The sequence below is a fragment of the Talpa europaea genome (assembly GCF_964194135.1).
Source record: "Talpa europaea genome assembly, chromosome: 9".
NCBI classification, from domain to species: Eukaryota; Metazoa; Chordata; class Mammalia; order Eulipotyphla; family Talpidae; genus Talpa; species Talpa europaea.
The window spans coordinates 33,316,850-33,338,415 of record NC_140076.1 but is presented as its reverse complement, the minus strand read 5'-3'; the positions used below and the strand labels follow the sequence as shown (position 1 = coordinate 33,338,415).

The 21,566-nt window shown below is 56.2% G+C and overlaps 1 protein-coding gene across 8 annotated transcripts in view; it reads left to right on the top strand.

The window, feature by feature from the left end:
• Window positions 1-1,481: 1,481 nt before the first annotated feature.
• LRP8 (LDL receptor related protein 8) overlaps window positions 1,482-21,566 on the top strand; it is a gene marked incomplete at its 5' end in the record, with an annotated part of 63,006 nt that continues 42,921 nt past the window's right edge. For all 8 annotated transcript variants that reach the window (XM_084243465.1, XM_084243466.1, XM_084243464.1 and 5 more), the window contains 2 exons: window positions 1,482-1,587; window positions 2,318-2,437. In XM_084243465.1, coding sequence (XP_084099591.1) covers window positions 1,482-1,587; window positions 2,318-2,437 — 226 coding nt within the window. The remainder of the gene's footprint in view (window positions 1,588-2,317; window positions 2,438-21,566) is intronic.

Below are 21,566 nucleotides of genomic sequence, written 5' to 3'. Positions count from 1 at the left end.
GATCTGTTTATGATCTATTTTCTTGACAAAGGCCTCACTGGGGTTGGTACCGTATCTGATTCACCTGGAACACATAGGCCCAAGACAGGGCTGCCACAGAGCAGAGATGAACATGCTTATTAGATGACTAAATGAGCAAAGGATAGAAAGGCTAGTGCTTTGCTGGACTCTGGGGTCTGCGTCCCTCTCCTGTGGGGTAGCTACAGCCACTGTGGGCTCAGGGGGCCTCTGATGAGGCAGTGTCTCCAGGCCTGGGGCCATCATTTCCTGCCCCTCTTCCATGGAGGCAAGGGGTTACGAGTGGAGAGGCAGGCGGGCCTAACACTGGGCTTAAGCTTCTGTGGGACTGCCTCTTAGCCACCAGCATCCTCAAACTCATTCTCCCAAGAAGGTTGTATGGATCGGACCTTGCCTGCTGGTAAAGCAAGTGGCTAAAATCTCTTCCTGGATCTGTTCTCTGCACCGTGGCGTGGGGAAGCTGACCTGTCAGAGGAGGAGTCTTCTCATTCCTGCAGAGGTTATAGGGGTGGACACACATCCTGGCGTGTGTCCCCTATGTACGGGCAGGGACATCACATCACTTCTGTGGGTCTCCACATACCCCACCCTTCTCAGTCACAGGGATTATCTTGCAGTCGCTGTGGGTCCCTCGATTGTCTTTCCCTCTGCCTGGCCCCACGAGAGTGCTGGATGAGGATGAATTAAGTCTGTGTGCCAGGCCCAAGCCACCTGCCTCATATTCTTGCCATGGTCACGTGCACAGAACTACTTGGGCATATTAACCAGCTACACAATGGCATAATATGTGTTGTGATATTATACTATGTGTTCACTGTGTGAATGAGGGGTTCAGAGGTCCCGTTCTACCCCCTCAGCCGCCACTGATTATGCACATCCTGGTACTCAGCCCCCTGGCTGCCACGATCCCCGCTCCTCTGCACACCGCATGGCACCTTGCACCTGGGAACACCCCCGCCTTTCCGCCCAGGCTCACTCCTAGGTATCCCTCAGCCTCCCGCCGGGCTGTCGCCTCCTCCGGGCAGTCTGTGCCGCTTCCCCAGGTGCGCCTGCCACCTCCTGCTACCGCCTCGCCCACCCCGCGTCCGCAGAGCCCGGCAGGCAGGTGTTCTCAGGACAGGGACACGGAGGCCCCGCCGAGGCGGCCGCGGGCTGAGGGCATTTGGGACTAGCGGGAGGTGGCGGCGGGAGGAGCTTGGGGCGGAGGCGACAGCGGGAGGGGCGCGCGCGCCGGCGGCGGCCGCCCAGGGCCGGGGCCGCGCGCTCAGGCTGAGCCCGCCCCGCCGCCGAGCGTCACGGAACCTGCTTGAAATGCAGCCGAAGAGCCGGGGCGGGCGGCAGCGGCGGCGGCGGCAGCGTCGTGGGCAGCGGCAGCCCCGGCGCCGCGGCCAGGGCTTGGCGGATTGAGGCGCGGCGGCGGCACGGGGCGCGCGGGGCGCGGCGGCCGGAGCCGGGGGCCCGCCATGGGCCGCCCCGAGCGGGGCGCGCTCCGGCCGCTGGCGCTGCTGCTGCTTCTGCTGTGGCTGCAGCATCTCGCGGCGGCGGCGGAGCCCCTGCGCGGCGGCCAAGGTGCGTGCGGCGGGCTCGGCCCGGCTCTGCGCGCGAGTCGCCAACAAAGCGCAGCCGGGGGCCGGGGGCCGGGCGGCGGCGCAGCCCCGAGTCCGGGCCTGGCGGGGACGCCCGAGGGAGAAGCCCCTGGGCGTCCAGCGCGCTCTCGGTGTGCCCGCGACCCGCGGCCCCCGGGTGGTGGGCTGCGCTCTCGGGCACCTGCTCTCGGGGGGGCGGGGGGATGGGCGCAGCGGGGGGCGGGCGCGCCCGGGAACTTTGCGGGGAGGGGGTCGGCACTGATGGTTGTTGGTGACAGGGAGACTCCCGCCGTTGGGGTTATTTGACACGCGCGCCCCGCGGAGACGGCGAGGCGGCCCCGGCTGCTACCCCGCCTGACAATGCGTTTCCGGGGACCCCTGCGCGCCGCCGAGAAAGGGGAGCCGCGCGGTCGCGGGATGCGGCCGCGGCGCCCGGGGCGCGCGTCTCGGCGTGTTCGGGGCGCCCGCGGCCTCTCCGCGCCGGGCTCCGGCCGGGCCCGCGCGCTGCTGTTCGCGAGTGGGGGGCGCACCTGCGCCGCGACGCCGCGTGTGCGCCCGGCCCCACCGCGCCCCGGAGCCCCTGCCCGCCCGCGTTCCGGATCGCGTGTGCCGAGGCCCCTGCTCGGGGGTTCCGCCGCGCCCCCTCGCCCCCATCCCGGCAGCCCCTCCCCGCGGCCGCGCCGCCCCGGCTCACGCCCCCTCTCCCCGCGCAGGGCCCGCCAAGGAGTGCGAGGAGGACCAGTTCCGGTGCCGGAACGCGCGCTGCATCCCCTCGGTGTGGAGATGCGACGAGGACGACGACTGCTCGGACAACAGCGACGAGGACGACTGCCGTGAGTGCGCCGGGGGGCGGCGCGGGGGACGCGCTCGGCGCACACGTGGCTGCAGCTGCCGCCCGGCCACCCGCGCGGACCTCGCCGCCGGGGTCTGCCGCCGGGACGCGCGCTAGCGCCGCCCCCTCGGGGTGGGGTGGTTCCCAGCCCCGGCGGGAGGCGGCCGGCCGGCGAGCCCGATAGGCCGGGGCGGAGCCGGGGGCTGCGGGGCCGGCGAGGGGGCGCGCCACGCCCGGGTGGCCGGGCTGGGGCTGTGCGCGGGGACTCGGCGGCCCTTGGCCGAGCTAACCTGCGGCGCGCGGCTCTCCAGCACTCCCGCCGCCACGCGCGCGGCTTTCAAAGTTCCACGCGGCTCCGGGCCAGGCCCTCGCTCCTTTTCCTGCTTGTTTTTTTGTGAATGAATGGGCTCCCCAGGGTCCCTGATTGGCTGGGCTAGGAACACCCCATAAGCCCCTGTGGCCGGAGCGGCCAATCCTGTAACTGGCGGGTGTGTAGTTTTCGGGGCCCGCGGCTCAAGGGCCTAGCTGGGGCCGCGCCTCGGCCGCACCCCCGCGCGCATCCTTAGGGTTGTAGGTGCAGCCGGGGCTGGGACGCTGGCGCCTGCTGCTTTTCTGCCTAGTCATGGTGAAGACCATTTCCTGCCACCCGGCATGGTTTACCGCGCTCTCCCGCCAGCCCGCTCGGGCGTCAGTCATGGGGCAGAAGGCCAGGAGGGAGGGAGTCAGGAGAGTGTGTCCTGGAAGGGGCTTGAGGAACCCGGGACACGCATGAAGCCCCTGGTGCGGGCAGTTGGTGGACTGCCTTTGCAGAGTGTGGTGTTTATCCACCGGGCGCCGACTGCTTTAGAAGTTCTTTCTAGGGGTGTGCATGGTTTCAGATGTCTGTGGGACCTAAAGCAAGTTAGCAGGCACTCTCTGCGGTGGAAGAAGTAGAATTCCAGGAACAGAGAAACTCGACTCCTGGAAACAGAGGCAGGTGATCATGCACCGGTCTCTTGAGGCCCTGCTGTGTGTAGGGCCCTGGAGCACTCAGAAAAATTGGCTGGGGAGCACATGGTCTCCCAGAAAACAGGTGGACTGACCCACAGTCTCTACAGCAGAAGGACTGGTAGAGGGACAGGCACCGTCTGGTGAGCTCTCCAGGCTTTTTATACTGAGTTTGTCATTCATCCTTGGGGGTCCTTGTCTCCAGCCAGTCCCTCTGCTGGCTCTGTGATAGGCACATCTTTCCCTCCTGACTTAGTTTCCTCACCTGACTACATGGGCAATATTTCCTTGCCCTGGTTTTGAAGACCAGTTCTGGTGATGGAGTCGATGTAATGACACCACCATGCTGACAGCTGCGTGCCAAGGACTGTGGTGGGTGCCTATCTTATGTAAATTCTGTTAATCTAAACAACAGTCCTATATTTTCGACTACCCAATGGAAACACTTTTAAGATTACATTACTCCCCCACAGCTATTGAAGTTAGTGCTAATGAAGTATGAAAATGGTCAAGCCACAGCAAAATACCACAGCGAGGCCCACACTGGACCTCGTTCTTGTGTGGCACCCTTACTGTGGGAGTGTGGAGGACAGGTGGGAAAATAGGAACTGTGCGTTTCTGGGCTGTTATTGCTTGATCTCCCTAGCTCTTTTTAACAACAGTCTTGAGAAAGTGGCCGTGAAAAGCACAAGTTTTTCTTGTCACTACAGTTTGAAGATAAGGAAGCTGGCTCAGAGAAGTTGAGAGATTTGGCCAAGGTCACACAGCTGAGCACAGAACTTGGTGAGGTGGTCTGCCTGCCTCCTAGCTCGGGGGCCTTGACCCCTGTGGTGAGGAGTGTGGTGCAGAAGGGCCGGAGAGGGTGACCCAGGAGCTGGGGAGCCACACTCTGAATGTTGCATCTCCATGCGAGGTTTTGGGCAAGATGGACAAATGAAGTGGCAGGCACTGGCTGGGTGACCCCAGATGGGGGGCTCTGATGGTCTTTCGGGGATGGATGGTGTGGAGTCATAGACAGTGAGTTAGTGAATAAAAGCAAATGATGTGGGAGGCTTGGGGTGGAAAGGATGGGGCCTTTGCTCTTAGTACCATGTATCTGTTGTGTGTGACTTGACTTAGCTGAGCTTATTTCCTCAGCTACCAGGTAGGGGCTAGCTTTTTCTCCATCACAGGTTATACAGTAGAATGTCTTCACACAGGTACACAGTGCTGGCGGGGAGAAGGGAATGGATGAGTGTTCACACCTCCTAAATCTGTAGAAAGGAAACCTTAGGAGCTACGAAGAGAAATTTTGAACAGGGTGGTGGCTTTGGGAGGTTGCATTGGGTCAGATGTTTGAATGGTCTCTCCTCACCTCTTCCTTCCCTATCTGTCCTCGCCACCACTTCTCCACCCCCACCCCCACCCCATTCTGGGCCTCCCACCCAAACTGAATTTCTTTTAATTAATTATCTTTCCCTAGAGGCTATTGGCTCCTCTCAGAGTAGCCTCCCTTCCTTTTATCTGACCCTCTACTTAGGCACCCCCATGAGAGGGCCTGAGCTGCCCACCTTTTGCCTTTCTGGGTCTGCAAAAAGGAGATTGTAATTTTTAAGTGGTCTCTGTTGGACAAAATGAGTACAAGGTCCCAAAGGAATCAGAACATAGCCCATAAATATTGAGAAGCTGATAGAGGCTGGAAGGAGGAGTTTTTATGTTGAGGAAACCAAGGAAGGCTTCCTGGAAGAGGAGACAGCTAAGGAAGGTCTTGAAAGATGGTATATAATACTATTCCCGCAGGACTTATCATTTTAAAATAGGTAACATGGTCTCTGTATTATAGAGGAGGAAACTTGGGGCTCGGAGAAGTAAAATAACACCCCCCTGTCACACAGCTGCTCAGAGCTGGAGCCAGAAATCAAACGAAAGCCTCTTGATCCTTTTCCCCAGCGGGTAGGTCTTGGTTCTTTGGAAATTGGAGACACAGAGCTTGCAGGATAGGGAAGGGGAAGACTCATGGGGCTTCAGTTCCCACCTCAAAGAGCCTTCAAAGTGGAGGAAGGGGCTGAAAGCCAGAGGACCAGGCCCAAGGAAACCCAGGGGTGAGGGGTGGTCCAGCCAGGGGAAGTGGGATGGGCTGTTGGCTGTGGACCTGGGTCACGTAGGCCAACTGGCCCCTAGGCCTGTTTCCTGTTGCTTTATAGAGTTTGGGGGCAGAGACAGAAGATTTGGTTTCTGGCCAACCTTTTGCTCCTAGGGTAACATCAACCACACTGGACACTTACTGAGCACTTGTCATAGTCCAGACATTGTGCTGACATTCTACCTGTATCTTATCACCTGCAATCCTCAAAATGGGACAGCTCTATGAAGTACCTGAATTAGACCTTTTTTACAAAGCCACAGAAGGGTTAAATAACTGGCCCAAGGGTGTACGATTTTTAAGTGAGGCTGCTGGGCTGTGAATGCAGGCGCCCAATTCTAGTACTGGCACTGTCTCAAGCACTAGCTGGTGACCTCAGTCAAGTCCTCCCCATGCCCCCATGTCCCCGTCTCTACCCAGCTCTGGGAAGAACTCTGTTCTTTGTGCATGTCTTGAGGGAACAGGTGGACCAGTTTCGTGTTCAATTCCTGCATCTTGTTCAGGCTTTAGGCCATCCTGTTCTCCCAGCCCCCATCACCCCCTCGCCGGGTTTAATGAAGAGTGGCCACAGTGAGGTCTCCGTGGTTGGCAGTTCATTAGCTGGACAAGGCCAGGCTGCAGGAGCACTGAGGGCTGCCGGGAAGCAGCCTTGTAAATAATTAAAGCTTGGCCACAGCTCCCAGCTGGGGCTGCAGCCTGCATCTGGCCTTCAGTATGCCTCCTGCCTCGGCCCAGCTCTCACATCCCTGATACTGGACCCCGCTTCATCTCCTTTTCGGATGGAGTCACGTGACAGACAGTGCTATGCCTCTCTGAACTTCAGCTTCCCAAGTACCCACAGATGAAGTTGGCTTTAGCGCTCTGCATTTGATCGTCTGTGGCCAGCTCTTGTTATCCCCTCCTGCCTCTTCCTGTGAGCCTGTAACATCAAACCGTGGCTTATATCACTCTCTGGTCTTCCTATTGTTTCTCACCTCCAGGCCTTCACACAGGCCATTCTGTCTACCTGGAATATTCTGTTTCCTCACCTGGCTACTTCTTTTTGTCATCTTAGAAGATTCAGTGCAGGTTCCTCTTCCAGGAAGCTCTCCCTGCTGCCTTCCACCCCAAAGCTGGATACAGGAGAGAAGGGGGACTTAGGAACTTAACGTTGAAATCACAATTCAGTGGGGTCCTGAGTCAGACTCACCTGATTTTCCATCCCAGCTGTCACATTTGACTGAATGGCCTCAGAGGTGACAATAGTTTCTTCCTCCCAGAGATATGAGGATTAAATGAGATAATGTGCCTGGGAAGCCTGCGGGGTCAGCAGATGGCAGTGGATATGAGTGATCTTGGTGGGAGGAGTTTCACTGAGATCTGAGGTACCCGACTGCCCTGGACCCTGCAGGCCAACCAAAACCCTTCCGGCTTCCCTGCCCCCATTTGCTTAGCCACATGCCTGAAGGCTCCTGCACCTGGGGCTTGCTTCAGTCAGTGCCCAGCCACAGTGGAGAGGGCCCCAAGGCCATTCAGCCCAAGATGAACCTGGAAGTGAAGAAAGGTGCCTGGAGAGGAGCTGAGGGAAGAAATGAGTCAAACACACCTCGTTGGTCTTGGGGACAGAGGGCAGCTTTCCTCAGGTGATGTGCTTCTTTTAAGACTGGTTTCTGGTCTCATGTTCCTTTCCTCCTGGCAGGCCCAGGAAGGGGAGGAATCTGCAGCCTCCACAGCTCTGCTGGGCCAGCTCTACGCTTTCCTCTCCTCTAGACCCAGGTCTGTGCTCCAAGGCTGGCCCAGCGGGCCCCAGGAGTGTGTGCTGAAGGCTTTCCAGTGGCCCTTCCCACAGGTCCCCCGAGACAGAGTTCCTCTCTGTGACTCCCTTGCTTTCTCAGGCCTGCTGGGGGACCAAGTGCAGCAGGCTTCAGGACTGGCTTTCCTCCTGGTTGTCTGCAGGTGACTTTCTTGGGGGAAAAGCAGCAATAGGTGCAGCCAAAGACATGTCACCAGGGAGAGCAAGAACTCAGAGGGCTGATGGAACAGGAATGTGTGGACTTTTGTGATCCCTCAAGGGCTAGAACCAAGTGGACGCTCTCCTGTCTGCTTGGTAGTTGAATCCCCAGGCCAGTGTTACCTCCAGGAAGCCAACTTAGGGTCCATGGAAAGGTATGAGAGCTATGAAATAAGGCCACTGGGCCTCAGTTCTATGTACCACTGGTAACACCTGCCGCACAAATGCCCAGGCATCCAGATCACCCAGGCTGAGAAGGCCTGGTGGAGAGGCCACCTCTTCCCAGGTTGTCTCGCCTTCCCTGACTCCCTGTCCTCCACTCCCACCCCCTCCTGAAGCTCCCATGACTGTCCTTGTTCTTCCCTCAGCCTCACATCCTTCTCTACATTGTCTGCTCAGCTAGTCTTGTGCTTGGCACTAGGGAGTCTACAATAAATCATTCCCTTGAGGGAATGATAACTGATTTTGGCTACTTCCCCCTCGTCTGGTGATTTGCATTCATTAGCTTTGCTACTCACAACCCGTGAGGTGACATGACTCACAAGTGGCTGGAGCCAGGATTTGACCCAGGTCTGTCTGCTCTTGGGCCCAGACTCTTCCTCACACTCTTTTCCCTCTCCTGTCTCTGTCCTGCTGGGACCAGAGGGTATGGAGGAAATGGTGAGTGGCCTCAACATCCAGCAGGGCCACCCTGGCTACTGGCTTGAGGGGTGAGGTTGGGAGGAACTCTTTTTTTTGGTGACCCCCAAGAAGCCCTAACTTAAGAGCCCCCCTTTCCAGCTTCCCACAAGTATGACTTCCACCATTTTTGGAAACATGAAGCAGTGGTCTCTTAGTCACTGCCTTTAAATTGGTGATGATTCTTCCAACTGTATAAACAGGGAGACTGGGGATCCAGTGACATGGGTGCAGGCGACCTCAAGGAATGTGAGCCTCAGTTGTCCTCTAAGAGTGGCATACCCCATTTATCATTCTCCCTCCAGAAAAATCCAAGAGTCCTTCATCAAGACTTACCAAAGTGTGGTTTGATCCCCTCTGATCCCCACCCCCCACCCCATGCAGTTCCTGACTTGACACATGATTTTCCCTCTGCCTTGGATTGTCCTTCTCTGATTCCTACCCATCTTTCAAAACCCAGCCCAATGCCACCTCCATGAAGCCTTCCTCATCGACCTGGTGGGCCTGATGTACCCAGGGCTTTGTGCGCCCTGTCACAGTCCACCATACGAGCTCCAGCTGCTTGGAAGTGTCTGTGAGCCGTTTGAAGAGGGGACCACATGACCACGGGGCTGGGAGAGAGGCATTTGGGGGACGGTGGGAGAGAAAGCCAAAAGCGCCCTTGAGGTTACAGAAGGAAGCTGGGTGTCCTTCAGGAACCATAGTCAGGCTCCCCTTGTGATCTAGGTTACCTGAAGCCCAGAGCACTCATGACTTGGGGGCGGTGGGCTGGATCCTCACATGTCAGCTTCTCCGCATTCACCCTGCAAACTTGGAACTTTTCTAGCCCCAGGCATGAGAAGGGAAAAACAAGGTCCTGGAGAACAAAAATTGACTCCAAGTAGCCACATGGACCCATTATAGGAACTAGGGTGTCCTCAGTTCCTGGAGGGACTCAAATCCCTATGCTGCCGCCTCCCAACCTCTGCCATTCTCAATGGCCACCCTTGCCCTCGCTTTCCTGCTGGATATGGGAATGAGGTATTCTTAGGCAGAGGGCCAGGCACAGGCCTCTTGCATGCAGAAAAGACATTGGTCTCCCACTCTGGGGCATGCCAGCCCTTGGCTGGGCCCTGACTGCTGGCCCCTGAACCCCTGGGGAGCTCATCTAAAATAACCGTGTTGATTGCGGTGTGAGTTAATGAGCGCACTCACTGCTGAGGGCTTTCTCCTGCAAAACCCCTTCAGCCAGTGTCTTGAGTAGCACCAGTGCACTCACTGAAGCCAGAGCCAACCTCTAAGAGGTGAGGCCTTTTCAACGTGGCCAGCAGGGGCCGGACTGGGCCATGCTTGTCGGGCTAGAGTACGACGCGAGGGAAAGGAGGAGATACACACCCCACATCCCACTCACAACAATGTCAGCGGGTGCAGGGTGTGCCAGGCCTACTTTCCTTTCTACCCTCGGCCGCTGCCAGGAGGTGTACTGGCACCTTCCTGAGCAGTTCTGGCACCTGAGTGTCCTCTGGCGTGAACTGAGCCCCGGGCAGCTGTTTCAATTATCAGCCGTGTTTACCCAGCTCTTCTTACAAGCTGCTGCATGTCACAGACCCTGACCCTCAGGAATAGCCTCTTGGCCACAGCAGCTCAGGAGGGGCCCCGACTATGAGCTCCCTGCCCTCTGCATCTGGTCTGACCTCTGTGTCCCTGGCAGGACCCAGCCCAGCCACTTTGGGGGTGCAGAACCCAGCATACTGTCAGGCCCCCCAAATACCCTCTGACGGGGAGAGCCATCCAGTGAGCCAGGGCCATGGGGACCCCAGGCCTAATGCAGTTCCCGTGGCCCCTCAGTGCCTGCACATACATGCCTCTTGGAACTGGGGGTGGGGAGCAGGACAGAGCTCAAAGCTTCTCTGAGGACTGCCTGTCCCGGAGACCATGGGCGTGATCCTGTGCTCACTGTCCTCTGCTGGCCACTGGCCTTGAGGTGCCACAAAGGCCTTTATTTCGGCCGTGCTGGAGACTCTTCAGTGTGCAGCCTGATGGAAACATAGAACAGTCTTTTTCAGTTAAACCTCACCGCCATGCGGGGAGGCAGGCAGTGCAGCAGTTAGTTAAACTCCCATTACCTGATGAGGAAGTTGAGGCTCAGGGAGGGCCGGGGGCTCACCTAGAGCCGCGCAGCTAGTTAGTGGTTGTGCTGCAACTGTCCCACTTTACTTATTTTTTAATCAAAGTAACCTTTCCTAATTATATTAAAGTAATTTCACACTTGTAATAAGACAACACAGACAACACTGAGGAGCAAAAACGGGAAGGTCACAGCCCCCTTAAATCACCACCATGTAAGCGGCATATGCCCACACGTGTGCTGGAGAACTGGTGTGCGTGAGCGTGGGTTTTTGTGTGTGTGTGTGTGTGTGTTTTTTCTTTTTTTTTTTTTTTAACAAAAAGGAGGGTGTGTTATACCAGTTGTTTCTCCCCACAGCATACATGTGTTCCGTGTCCAGATTCGCACTGCTTTGAAGGGCTAGATAGTAGCCCATTGTGTGAATCATCCATAATTTAGTAACACATTGCTCTTATTGACAGACGTATGTTTAGCTGTTTCCATTTCCCCCCCCTCTTCTACAGAACCGTGCTGGGATGCACATCCTTGTCCGATTTCTTTGTGCATGTGTATGATTCTTTCCTTTACAGTGCTTTCTTAGGAAAGGGGTTGCTGAGCATGTGCATTTTCCTCCTCACTGCATAGCTCTCTCCAGGAGCTGTTTTTCCTTCACCCCACCCCACCGCTGAACGGGACTCCCCACTTGACCCTCTTGACAGGTGGGCGGCCCATAGGACCTCCCTCTTCCTTGAGCGCTGGGCCACCTGTCCTAGCCCCAAGGAGCAGACAGTGTAGCCAAATCCAGGCCACACAGAGCAAAGCAAGGAGAAAGGACAACTATATTTTGGCCCAAGGACACTCCCACCCCCAGCAAAGAAAACAAAAAAGGCAGACAAAACTGGTCTTCCTTCTTAAGATATTTGTAGACTTCATCTCCTTATAATAAATATTTTGTCTGTGCCCATAATTTGCTGTGTGACCCTGGGTCAGTGGGTCACCCTCTCTGAGTTTCATCTCCCCTTTACCTAGTTTACTGCCACCAGCACTATGAGAAGATTTTTTTCTCCCTGGAATTGGGTTCAGGACTGGAGCTGGACAGTCCTGGCCTAGGGCTGGGGGACCTGTGGCCCCTGAGCTCCTTTCTGTCTGGGGAGGGTTGATGGGGAGAGGTGACTGGGTGGGTAGATTCTGGGCAGGTAGATGGAGGGGAGCTGGACTGCCTGAGGTCCACTTCCAACTCAGCTCTGAGGCCCACTTGGGCTTCTTGTTCTTCTGGTTGGGTTGGATGCAGTGGAGTGCTAGAGAAAAATGGAGTCAGACTCACCAGCCCATGACCCCACTAGCCCTGGGACTCTGGCATGGGTCTCTATTCTGAGCATTAGCTCCTCTGACTGTGAAACGGGGATAAGGAGCCCGCCTCCTGGGGGTGCACAGGTTGCTATAAACTGTTGTGCCCAGAATCTGACTGACCCTGAAAATGAGCATTCCCTTCCGTTTCCCCAGCCTCTGACCCCTGCACAGGGAGACAGAAGGGACTGTCAGCAGCTTTCCTCCTCCTCCTACAAGGACACAAGAGGGCAGCTGCTGAAATAGCAGTAGGAGGAGATGTAGGTCAACTGGCCAGTCGGGAGGACTTGGCTGCTGGGGGAACAGCAGCTTCTCGAGTTGGGAGGGCCTGGGAGGAATCATCTCCTCCCACTCTCCCATCTGCATGGGGGAGCCCACATAGCTGCCACCCAGATGCCTCGTGGGGAGCTGGTGAGGCAGAGGGAGCCAAGGGGAGCTGGTTAACCAGCTAGGCTTGGCGTGGTTAGTTATCCAGGAGGGGCCTTGGTTCACCAGTGGGTCCAGGTTCACATCAGAGAGTTGGCAGCAGATGAGAGGCAGGAAAAGCCCATCAAGCCCAGGTTGAGCTGCCTGCGTGAATAGATGGAGGCCTAGGGTGGGCTTTCCTGGCATACAGAATCCAGGATGCTCAGGCCAGTGCCCCTCCTCCCTCCTCCCCTCCCTCCATCCCTCTCTACTTCCTGGACCCTGAGCTGCCATCTGCTGCCCCGTCCCTCTCAGAGCTCTCAGCCGTGTGCACCAGCACATGTGTGTGCATGGGATGTGCGCTGAAGGAGGGGTTGTGCACCAGGTGGGAGGGGCTTGTTCTGGACTTAGAGGCTGCGGGGCCGAGGTGACACTCTTCCTCTCACACCCACCTGCCAGAGGAGCCCAGCCAAAGCTGAAGTCCCCCGCTGGGCTGTTTGTGACAGGGAATTATTTGTAGCTGGAGAAGTGCCAGCATTCTCTGTTCCCAGCCTGCCCCCCACCATGGCAGCCTCTCCCCTGCAGTCTGCTTCTGGCGCCCACCCCCCCACCCAGAGGGCCCAGGCTGATATCTGTGGTGTGGCCCCAGAGGACAGGCCCTACTCAGCCCCCATTCTCTGGAATTCTTTTGTTTTCCTCTGTGAGCCTCGTGCTCACAGTCCTTATAGTCCACCACACTCAGGCGCAGGTGTGGGGTTCCAAAAAGCTGCTCCTAATCCCTGAGGACCAGAGCAGGGAGCAGGGGCTGTGAAATCCAGCCCCAGGGGACCAGCTGGGTGCCTGCCCCTGTTTCTTACAGGATGCTGCCTAAACCATACACACCAAACTGGAATCAACTCTTGATTAGCAGAACTTACATCCACTTGGGGTTTTTTCCTGCCCATATAATTTTTTGGTGAGTGTGACCAGGCTGGATATTTTTTGTTTCTTTGTTTTTAATAGCTGTGAGCCAGCCAGAGTGGACTTCATATTAGCTATATATATGACCTCTCTTGTCTCCCTCATCCCTTTGCCCGTGCTGCGTGGGGTACAGGGAGAAGCCTGGCCTCCCAGTGTCAGCCAGACCTGAGTTTCCACTGCAGTGCCTCCACTTTTGGCTTGGGGGGTCTCGGAGCAAGCCCCTTGAAGCTGAACCCAGACTCCTGCTCTTTGCAGGGGGGTCAGAAGTCATTTCCGGCCTGTGTGAAGTACCTGGTAGCTCAGTGTTCTGGGCCCCATGGAGTGAGTTGGTTCTCCCTACTCCAGGAATTGATCCACACCAGACCAGCCTGTGCACCAGCCCGGTCTCTCTGCCACCTCCTCTCCCACACCCCCAGTCCTCCCTCTTCCTGACCTTTGGCATCTCCCACCTTTGCAGATTCTGTGCTGAGTTCGCCCTCCAGGAGCCCTTGTCCATATTGGTTGAATGAACCTGACTGCTAGTTGCCTCCACCCGCCTCCCCCCACTGCTCCTGCTCTCACCCTCACCACACCAAGGAATCAGGCAGCCTTACCATGTCACCAACTGCTGAGGGACTTGGACAAGTCCCGGCCCTTCCCTGCCCCACCTTGGGCCTCAGTCTCCCCTCCTGTACTAGGAAGAAGTTAGAATCAGATTAGGAGTTTCAGTCACTCAGATTCCTTGGCCCTTGTCCTGGCCTGACTCCAAGCCTCTGCCCTGAAGCCAAGTGGAGCCACAGACATGAAGACCTTGACCCCCGTCCTCTGACTGCTCCTGCATGGGCCCTGGTCTGTGAGAGGCTCCACCATGATGCAGATAACAGCGGGTGCCTCTGGAGAGCTGGGGTCAGGTCCAGACTTCACCATTTCCTAACTGTGGGGCCCTGGGCAAGTCACCTCACGTTTCTGAGCCCTTGCCTCATCTGTAAAATGGAGTCACCAATACCCAGTTGTCAAGGTGTATGGAGGATTATGTGAATTTATGAAAAGCACGAAGAGCAATGCCTGGCCCATGATCCATGCTCAGTTCAAGATTAGTTAGGCATATTTTTCCCTCTTCTGAACCTCTGTCTCCCGTCTGTCCTTCAGGAATCCCATCCTGTGCCTGGCTACTGCAATGTTCCCTGTTACTTGTGGCTTCTGCTGCCCACAAGAGAACTCACAAAAAAATAGGAAAAAGCTATTTCTCTCTATGTTGGGGTCTCCAGGAGAAATGGAGCCCCTTGGTAGGTCTGGGAGAGCTGGGACTGAGCACCCTGGCTGGGGGGCTCATGTGGAGGATGGCTCCAAGGCCTGTACCTTGTTCGGATTATGCCCTAACAGCTGTGTGACGCTTCTCTGGGCCTCAGTTTCCCCAGCTCCCCCTGCTCACCTCACGTTCCCGCAGTGAGGACCATCACCTCAGTCACTGCCTGCTGCTATTCACCTTCTTCGTGGCACTTTTTTGGTCTGTTCACGTCCCATTCTGGCCTCACTTCTCCCAAGAGGAGGCAGCGCTGGGGTCTTTATTCTGCATTGAGTAGGAAGAAGCCCCGATATCAGCCACTGACCTTGCACAGACACTGGTGATGTTCGGAGCCTTCTCCACGTGTTGCCTCCGTGCTCCTGGTATCCCCTGGGGGATGTGCCTGGCAGGCTTTGCCAGACCAGTTGTACAGATGGGGACACTGGGCCCATGGTCCCACAGCAGTCAGCTCCTTACTGGATGGGGAGACAAATGGGTAGCCGTGCTAAGTGGGGGTCACTGGCTGGCTGTCTCTCTTTTCCCCACTCCCACTTTGTTGATGAATCATCAGTAGGAAAAGAGGGAGACAGACGAAGGGAGAGGAAGACACAGAGAGGAGGGGGAGAGAGAGGCCGTGGTGGGGGTGATGGGGAGACGGGGAGGGGGAGGGGTCCAAGCAGCGTTGCTACTTCCTCTTGTGGTTCTCACAGTCTGTCTGCACCGATTCCTGACAGATGGAGGGAAGGGGAGAGCTGGTGCCAAGAGGCTGTCACCGCAGGCGGGCAGAGTTGGGGGGGAGGGTGCTTTGTGGCCACTTTTTGTATGGGGAGGGGGCAGCAGCTGGTGGTCTGGCTGCTGGGCCTCCTCAGAGCCTGCTCCCCAGGAGTGGTGGTTGAGGGGAGTGTGGATACTGTAGGGCAGGAAAGTGGCTGAGGATGAACCTGCCGCCTGCCGTGCCCTTGCCCCCGTCCAGGCAGAGACAGCCACCCCGCCCTCCCGCATTCTCTGTCACCAGTAGGGCCCTCCCACCAAGGATGCCTCCTTCCTGGGTGTCAAGGCTGGGCAGGGGCTCTGGGAGGAGGCACGGAGCTGTGGTGAAAGGGGACCAGGGTAGGGAGAACCTGGATCTAGGAAGCCCCTAAGACCATGGAGCTGTGCAGGGCCTCAGGGCAGGATGGGGCTCAGCCCCTCCCTCATTGAGCTGTTCCAGGTTTTTCCTGTGTTTCTTCACCGCAAAGGAGCTCTAGCTTTTTCTGCAGGCTCTGACACATCTACAGGAGGTAGGAGGGCTGACCTGGGGCGGGTTTGGCATCATCAGCATCTTTGTCTTTTTAGAGTGTGGAATTGGGTCTCATGTTCTCATGCTCTCCCCTCCCGTCTCAGCAGGGAGGAGGGGTCCTGTGAATGCTTGAATGAATGAATGGATCCCCTAATTTGCCCACCTTGTGGGACAGAGTCCTCACTTCTTTATAAGACACTTCTTCCTGTTTTCAGAAACAAACTCTTTTAATTCTGTCTGGCGAGGCCCCATGGGCACCAGATCTGTCACAGGTGCCTATGGAGCCCCAGGTCTTGTGGCTTTAGAGCAGCTGCCTATATAGACTGGACACACCCCTACGTGCACCTCACTCCTCAATGGGGCTTGACAGGACTGGGTCTCCACTGCGCTGATCTCTGAGTTGTCAGTAACCACAGCTGTCATTTACCAAGCCCTCACTCAGTGCCAGGAAGAACACCATTCAGTTCTCACATAGCCCCATAGGGTAGGTACTGCCTTTACTCCTATCTTACAGAAAAGAGAAAAGAGGGAAGGTAATGAGTGACTACCCAAGGTCAAGTGGCTAAGGTCTGAGTGGGGGCCTACCCAGGCCTCCTGGAGCAGAGCCTTGGGCAGGGCTTGTGGGTCTTGACAGGGTCACAGTGAGGACCTGTGACCACAGTGAGGACCTGTGACCTCTTGAGGTCCATCTTTCCCTGTCCCAGCTCCTCCCCTTCCCCACATTGTTCTTGGCAGATCCTTGACCCCCAACACTCCAGCTGTGTAGTCCCCACACCTGGAGACCAGGGTGCAGGGGTGCTCCATGTGAAGCCCAGGGACCTACCTGTCCTATTTGGTGACCTTCAGTGCTATAGAATGAGGGTTGAGGGTCGGGGGGGTGGGAGCTGGATCTCCTGCTGCTGCTTAACATAGGTTCTAGTCAGAGGTGTCCTCCACTCGCATGCATCGTGGCCATCATTAATAAATGACGGCGTGTCCACCCCCTGCCTGGACTGGGCTGGGTGCTCTGGGGGAAGCCCTAAGCAGGAAAAGCACCCATCCTGAGAGCAGAGGATGCATCTTCCACGGCATTTATCCCCCAGGGCCTGACCTAGGCTCTGTGCTCAGGAGCAGAGCAATAAATTCCTCCTGGCTGAAAACCAGGAACCTGGGCCTCTCTAATAGGTCAGCACTGCCAAAGGGCATGCTTCTCCCCTGCATCATTCACAGGTTGATTTCACGAGCCTTACCACCAAGACCTTTCCCCTTGCCTGGCTCTTCCGATGCTTCCAGGGACTCTCCAGTAAATGTAGTGGGTGGCCGTGGTCCCTTTAGCCCTCTTGACTGTGACTCTGTGTGACCTTGGGCAGAAGCCCTCCCCTCTCAATATCTTGGTTTCCTCATCTGTGCAGTGGGTTATAGTAAATCCTACCTGAAAGAATATTAGGAGGTTACATGAGCACAGCACAGAGTAATCTCTCCGTAGTGTTCTTCTGCCTTTGGGGGGTAGAGGAAATGAGCCCCACTGTTCTCCATGCATGACTTCTGACAGTCCTGGCAGGGGGTTTGCTCCTGTCCCTAGGCTGATGGGTTTGGTGAGACCCAGAAGCGGTGCCACAAGGTCCCTCGCCTGTGAGTGGCAGATTCAAACCCTGGTCCCTGGGACCCTGTGTGCATTCGCCACAGCACCAGGCAGGGAGGAAGGACTTAACCTGAAACACCACTGGAACTGTAGTTGCAGAGGCTCCTGTTTCCTGTGCTGATCTCCTGCAAGCCTCCAGCCAGCAGATCCCAAATCCCTCCTAATCCCAGGAAAGAGGCAGCTCCTGGTCACGTCTGTCAGCATTTCTGAGAGTCCTTCCTGGGCCTCTCACCTCCCACATGAGCAGGGAAGCGGCAGGCAAAGGCCTGGGCTGTGAGGATGGGGGATTTCCCGACTCCGGTTGAGATCTGTCACAACATTAATGTTAATTAAGCCTTGTTAATTCAGCCCTCTGCTTACGCAGAGCTCCTGACAGCAAATTACTCATAAGTGAGGCGGTAAATTTATTGCTGCGTTTTCCCAAACACTCAGCTACAAAGAACGTGCCCCCTGGAAAGGCAGGGGAAAGGCCTGGAGGGTGAGGCTGAACCATGGGGTGGGGCTTGGTGGCCCAGGAACCTGAGAGCACTGGGTGCCCATGGGCTCTAGTCAGAGCAGGCTGCCTGGAGATGCAGGGAGCTCCCCACTGGGAGGCACGTGAGCAGGAGGGCTGGAGCGCTGCCAGCCCCCTGGACTGGCCCAAGGTCTTTCTGGCTTATCCATCTCACAGGGCAGGCATGGTGGCTGTGCTGTTTCCTCCCACAGTGCCTTGAGCGCACATGGTGGGGCCCATAGAGTGTGAGTTTGGATCAGGAGGTGAGCCCCACAGCTCACCTTGGGGTCCTCTGCAGTGTCTCCGCCAAGAGCATGAACAGAACTTCATGTCTGCTGAGGTGTGTGGGCAAGGCCAGCAAACCTGCCAGGGACCCTGTCCTGGGTCATGGGGTGCTCCTGGGTCATATTTGGGGGCCCTCTTGCTAGGCTAGGTATCAACCCTTGGATGAAGGCACAGCCTCTCTCCTCACAGCCCCTCCTCTTGAGTCCTGCTTCCCTCCTTGGCCTCAGGCTGAGCCAATCCTGGATGTTTGGAACAAACCCAGGCTCTGGGTACCTAGATTTTTTTTTAATTAATTAGAGCATTAAATGGTCGCCCTCTGGGAGAATCCCACCATCTGGCTATCACGGGAGAGGCAGGAAAATCTATGCATATCTGTCAATAGTATGTGAGCATCGTGTGAAGCCACCTGTGCATGTGGGGGTGTGGTCCATGTGCTGCAACGTGTGCACTATGTGACCTGTGTGCCTGAGTGTGTTCAGCATGTGCACATCTGAGTGTGTGCCTCTGTAGGTGTGCATGCCCATCTGCATATATGTGTGCAGTGAGTGGTGGGGCAATAGTCTGCATGTCTGCCTGAACACACTTCTGTGCACAGACTAGCTTTCTGGTGCTGAGAGGCAGGCCAGACTGTGTACAGAAAGAGTGGGGCCTCTCCCCATCCTGGCTCAGGGAAACAGCTGGGACCAGAACCCAGGCCTCCTGGCTCCCACTCTGGTCTCTTGTTGCTGCACTGATGTGTCTTTGAAAAGGACTAAGGGGGGCTCAAGAGGCAGTTCAAATCTGGGGAGGTGAATGCTGGGATACCAACCAACTGGAGAAAACTGGGAATTGCTGAAACCCCAGATCACTGTGCATGAATGAAGGATTTTTAGAGAAAATTGTTTTAATGATTATTGTTTTTACTATGCATGCAAATACTGAATGGTAAATGAGATTTGTATCATGAGGTTTGTATCATGGGCTGTACATTCTGTACAGATGGGAAGACCCAGGCCCCAGCATTGCCTGCATTTGTTCATTCAGTCATCACACAATCCTTAAGTGTTTCTCCCTCCCGCCCCCACCCCCCCAAACTTGTAGGAAAAGATTGTTGGGTGACAGCAATACAAGGTGATGAGGCTGTGGCCATGACCCTATGTGGATCCCATGTGGGATCATGAAAGATCTCCCAACAGAATTGGGGGAGCAGGTCCTCCACTCCTAACTCCCAAAGGCTGAGGTGTACTCAGCAGAGGCCACGCCTCTTGATATCATTTAAAAATTATAACAAAATCTTGAGGACTTACTAGATATATAGCCTGCAGGTGGAGGAGCAATTGAGAAAAGTGGGAGAAACTTCCACGCTGCGTGTTTCTAAGGGCTCGGCCCAGGCACTGATGAATCACATCTTAAGACCAGCTGTGCTGCAGGACAGGCTTCATCGCCACAGTTTTTGATGGGAACTCGGGCTCTGAAAGGACAAATAACTTCCCTGAGGTCACACAGCTAATAAGGGGCAAAGCCAGGATTTGAGCCCTGGTTCCTAAATCAGCTGTTGGTAGGAGGAGGTTCTACAATAGGCAACAGACTGGAATCTTCCAAATCGCTGTGCCAAGAGAAAACGTCCCCTTAAAGAAAAAGACCAAGTGGGTGGGATTGTCATGGAGCTGCAGACATGCTCAGGGGACAGCCTGTTTCAGAAGGGGCTTCCCTTTCATCCAAGCAGTGGTAGGACCTATCTTGTTGGGCGACCCAGGATGACACGGGGGCCCAGAGATTGGGACCATGTCTAAGGGGTACTACTGCAAGTGGCATGGTGGCCAAGGTCTGGGCCAGGATGCCAGTGAGATGTGAGGAGCTGCTGGGCACGACCCCAGTCACTCCCTCTGCTCACCTCCTGAAGCCATGTGCATCTCCTTCTGCCCAGCTTTGGCCCAGAGGCCTTATAGCTGCCCTGCTGGGTCCCTGGCTGGAAGCACTAGTCTGTGGCCTGTGGCCATCAACTCTGCCCCTGTTGCCTGCCCCATGGCTGGCCACAGAGAGGTGGGTGGTCTCAGCCAGACCTCTGAGTCCCAGCCCACAGGACCAACACGCTGAGACACGAAAGTCTTACTTAACTGCAGGGCTTGCCAGCACATAGCAGGACACCTGGCATGCTGGAGGCCTCCTACTTGATTCTTTTGGCTTTTGGCAGCAGAGAACTGAGACTTTATAGTTAGAACTGGGGTCATCAGAAGCTGGCCCTTCCAGAACAGAGGGCGAAGGGTGTGCACGGGAGAGGGCTGGGCAAAGGCAGGTGTAATGGCCCTTGCACCGAGCTCTCCTTGAAGTGAGTCTGGGCAGCCCCTCTGCCCCGAGCACTTGCCAGGCAGTCCAGTGGCAACGCGTGGGTCAGCCTTTCCTCCCCCACTCTGGCCTAGCTGTCTCCCAGGAAACGGGGAATTTTCCCTCATTCCCATCATTAGGGTGCCAGGGCAAACAAACAGCCTAATCCAGATGAGCCCTGGGCCATAGTCACATTCTCTTTGGGGGTTTTCTCTTTATTTCTAGCAATTTTGAGAAGCCTGAAGTAATTGGTATTCCACACAGGTTGATAGAACTGCTGCCTCCTCAGTATTATGCCTTAATTTCCTTTATCGCATAGCAAGTTGGAATTAATCGCCCCTCTCCTTCCCTTTTCCCACCGAAACCCATTACCAGCCTGTCTGCTGGTTAAAGTCATTTTGTGGCAGCTCTTGGCTCCTTTCCACTTCCCTAGGAATCTTTCCGACCAGAGCCAACGAACAAGGAGGGGTGAAAAATCCATTTGTACAAAGTGGGGATCTCCTGTTGAGAACTTATTTCCCTCCCTGTTCAAGAGGAAGGAACGTGTCCAGCCTCCAGCCGGCACAGCTGACCGAGCCCCCTGTCGCTGAGAGCATTCAAGGAGGCGGAATGACCATATGTCAGCGGTGGGAACAGAGGATGCTGGCGTGGGGTGGGGGAAGGGCAGGCCTTTGGCAATCCCGGCACCAGGGTTAGGTTCTGTGATTCGAAGCTCCGGGGTTCTATTCTGCATCTGTGGATTTAAGGTGCTCACCATGAAGAGATTCTGCGAATCCATCATCCTAACATCAGACCATTTGGGTCTAAGTACTTTTAAATTGTGTTGTAAGATGCTAAGATCCTCTCCTGGGGCTTAGCGATTCAGTTCTGTAATTCTCAGGCTACTTTGCAAGTCGCTTACCCTGCGGTTCCACTCCAGGATTGGGTGCTGGGAGGGAGTGTGATTGCTCGGCGGAGACTGCCTTGGGAAGCTGTTCCTGGCCTTCTCTGGCTTCAGTTTCCTCATTTATGAAATATGAGGGTCGGACAAGATGGCTCTAGGGCCTGACCGCCAGGAGTGTTCTGCCTGATGCCTCTGTGGCTCCTTCTCAAACCACCACCCCTCCTCCCCAGGGCCCGGTCTGCCCTGGCTGCCCTCTAGCACCTCAGGGGACCCAGAAATGTTCCCCATCTGAACTAAGCCGGGCTCCTTGTCCACTTGCCTCCAGCCCTCTCCCATGCTAACAGGCAGGCAACCCAGCTCTCCTCCAAAGTTCCAGCAGGAAAGTCGGAGTGGGCGATGGTAAGAAATACACCCCATCATCACCAA